The sequence below is a fragment of the Glycine max genome, chromosome 12 (assembly GCF_000004515.6).
Source record: "Glycine max cultivar Williams 82 chromosome 12, Glycine_max_v4.0, whole genome shotgun sequence".
In the NCBI taxonomy this organism is placed as follows: domain Eukaryota; kingdom Viridiplantae; phylum Streptophyta; class Magnoliopsida; order Fabales; family Fabaceae; genus Glycine; species Glycine max.
Window position 1 is genome coordinate 17,937,543 of NC_038248.2, and position 3,243 is coordinate 17,940,785.

Here is a 3,243-nt window from a genome sequence, read left to right on the forward strand (position 1 = left end):
TCCCTGTAGTTTACCTTTTTAATTTTCAATAGGTTCCTACCGTTAAAATTGTTTAACACTGTTAAGGGACCTTGACAAAACTCCCTTTGCACTGCACCGCACCGCTAAACTCTCTCTGCATTTTGAATTCATCTCCCTCTCAGCCACTTTCGTCCATTGTGTTGGGAATTAAAACTCATTGCGATTTGCTGCAACCAAGCATTGGCTCATGTCGTCCATTGTTGCTACGAACTGAAAACTAGACGTGTTCTTCTTCAACAGAGGATGAAGGTAGGTTAAGGTGCGAAGTGTTGTGCAAGGTGCGGTGCGATATGAGGTATCGTGCGAGGTGCGATGCGGTGCGAGGTGTTGTGCGAAGTGCGATGCCATGCAAGGTTGCAGCAAATCGCAATGAGTTTTCAGTTCATTGCAACAATGGACGACATGGGCCAACGCTTGGTTGTAGCAAATCACAATGAGTTTTAATTCCCAACAATGGACAGCAGTGGCCGAGAGGGAAATGTATTCAAAATTCAGAGGGAGTTTTGTGGTGCGGTGCATAGGGAGTTTTGCCAAGATCCGTTAACGGTGTTAAACAATTTTAACAGTAGAGACCTATTGAAAATTAAAAGGTAAACTACAGGGGCTAAAAAAGTTACTTATTAACTATAGAAACTAAATTGGATAAGTTTAAAAATTATAGGAACTAAATAGGTAATTAAACCTTTATTTTTTAAGAAACTGCGTCTAAGTTTTGTCTTGTCAGCAGAAAGATGGACATAGAGAAGGGAACAAACATTATTTAATCACAAAAGGACAAGACAAAACAAACTTCCTTTATTCAATAAATTTCAATAATCACTACACCGTAGTGTAACATAAAAATATAACTCAATACATAGTATTTTCTTTTTGAAAGATAAGAAAACTATAACATGCAAGCACCTAAAGAAACAGAACTCAGAACATTCTAGGACTAAAATATAATGAACGATTCTCAAACATATATTTAATTCTAAATCTTAATTGATTCAACATTATGCAGCTTCCTTGAGCTTCTTTGTGATGCCGGCAATATACTTGCCTTGGTGGAATGCTTGCTCCAGTTCAAGCTTAGTTGGCTGTCTTGAACCATCACCAGCATAAGTTCCTGAACCATATGGGCTTCCACCTTTGAGTTCCTCCATCTCAAACATTCCAGCACCAAATGTGTATCCAATTGGAACAAATAGCATTCCATGATGAACCAACTGAGTTATAGCAGTCAGCCTGGCATACATTCCACAATTTCTCATCATTAACATTCCGAAAGATCTTGCTTACCATACCTTATAGACACTAGTCAGCAACTTTAAATACATCATATTAAATACTTACAATTACTTAAGAAGTTAACATTGAAAGTTCTGTGTTTTCAATATAATACTTTTTGCAAACAACTAACAAGTATTCTTAGAATCAAAAGTGACAAATTTTACAGAAAAGTATCACTAAGTACTAACACATACCCCATTATGATTTTAATAAAAACTTTATTTGTTGATTCCTTAATAAGTATCTTAAACATTTTAAAAGAACCTATAACTTTTCAATAAAAAAAAATTATCTGTTTGATTTTTTAACTGGTGCTAAGTGACTGTTAGAAATTCCCTAAACCATATATTTGGGAAATTGATCAGTAAACTACAAGTTTATATAGAGGGTCTTACGCTGTAGTCTCTTGTCCACCACCCTGGGAACTAGTGCTATAGAAGATTCCAGCCGGCTTCCCTGCAAGTTGTTGTGTTTTCCACAAACCTCCAGTTGCATCTATAAAAGCTTTGAACTGAGCAGCCATCATTCCAAATCTTGTTGGGAAGCCAAAGACAAACCCATCAGCCTCAGAGAGCTCATTAGGGGTAATGATTGGTACGTCACTCTTTGGTGGTGCTCCCATTTTGCCAAGAACCTCTTCTGGCAATATCTCAGCTACCTGCTCATGTACACAGCAAATTTTTACAAACAACTTAAACATCTTTGGTAAGTAGCTTGTTACATGATTTCATTGGAAGAACAGAGATTTAAAGAACAGAGATTGAGGACAAAAATAGGTTCTGAGGTGTCAGGAACCATTGCAAAATATGATCGCCATGAAGAGAAAGTTTAACATAACCTTGTGAAAAGTGGCTATTTGATAGGAGGTTGACCAAGCATCTCCATTTGGGCCTTAGTTATTATTTAACTTTATTGTTATTTGTTATTTTTCCTAAAGTGGCACAGCTATATATATTGGGTATTCTTTGTAGTCCACTTCATGCTAGGTCTTAGTTTGTATTTAAAAGAGTACTGTTGCTTTGAATCATCATCAATGAAAAATATCTCAGTTATTCTTTTATCTTCTTCATAACTTTCTTTAGTCTTTAATGGTGTTTCCTTAGGAGTATATTGATAGACTGATAGTGTAGCTTTCAGCATCCCAACACTATAACTATGAGATTGAAACCAATTACATAATAATCTAACTCTGAACCCTTAATATAATTTTTAAGGTAAGCACTACAAAAATTCAAAATTATGAATTATATGAAAATTTATCATTGAATAATCATATAAATTGTATATTCCAATCAAATTAACATAAATAAACTTGCCTGCCATAGTTTGGCCTCAACGCCTTCCACCGAATCAGCTCCTTTCTTTATTTCTTCTGCTAATCTCTCCACATGCCCGTACATAGAGTAGTACCTGTCGAAGTAAATAGAAAATTTTCATTTTCAAATAAAGATTTACAAAATTCGCCCTTAGTGTGAATAAATATAGAAAAATGCATACACAATATAAACTTGGACAGCCATTGATGATGATCGATCTTCTAAAGTTACTGTTCGTGCTTCTCTTTTGTTTTTATTTCTTTATGAATGAATTGATAGCTAAGTCGAGGAATGTGATAATAACGGGAAGCGTCAGCCATATTAATAGTTGAACACATGACTTGATTTTGAGCAAGGTGGCTTGACTTTTTATTAATTAGTTTCTTATTTCTAAGTTGATTTCTTATTTTATTTTGGTTTTGTTCGGAATGGAACGACGCCGTTGCTACAAGAAAAATAATCGGTGGTGATGATAGGGTGGCGTCACGCTCGCTCACCATGAACTGGAATTGATTCGAACAATTACTGAAATTCTCCAGAAGCTGCCAAATTCGGAAGCTTTAAATATTGTACTAATTGATACTAATATTTTTTAATAAACATTCATTTTTGTATTTGTTTTTTTAATAAGTTT

At 35.0% G+C, this 3,243-nt stretch overlaps 1 protein-coding gene across 1 annotated transcript; it reads right to left on the reverse strand.

Annotated features, from left to right (window-relative positions):
* Positions 1 to 798: 798 nt before the first annotated feature.
* LOC100793045 (NAD(P)H dehydrogenase (quinone) FQR1) lies at positions 799 to 2,982 on the reverse strand. The gene is made up of 4 exons (XM_006592464.4): positions 2,791 to 2,982; positions 2,610 to 2,703; positions 1,689 to 1,951; positions 799 to 1,248 (listed from the first exon to the last, which is right to left on the reverse strand). The coding sequence occupies exons 1-4, from the start codon at positions 2,811 to 2,813 to the stop codon at positions 1,017 to 1,019; spliced, it is 612 nt and encodes a 203-aa protein (XP_006592527.1). The 5' UTR covers positions 2,814 to 2,982; the 3' UTR covers positions 799 to 1,016.
* Between the last annotated feature and the right edge of the window lie 261 nt (positions 2,983 to 3,243).

Excerpts from the sequence above, each read along its gene's own strand:
- LOC100793045 (XM_006592464.4), bottom strand. The coding sequence starts at position 2,813 with ATGGCTGTCCAAGTTTATATTGT. Across the intron at positions 2,704-2,790 it reads GCTGTCCAAGTTTATATTGT|GTACTACTCTATGTACGGGC; the intron begins GTATGCATTTTT and ends TTACTTCGACAG. Across the intron at positions 1,952-2,609 it reads TTGAGGCCAAACTATGGCAG|GTAGCTGAGATATTGCCAGA; the intron begins GCAAGTTTATTT and ends GTACATGAGCAG.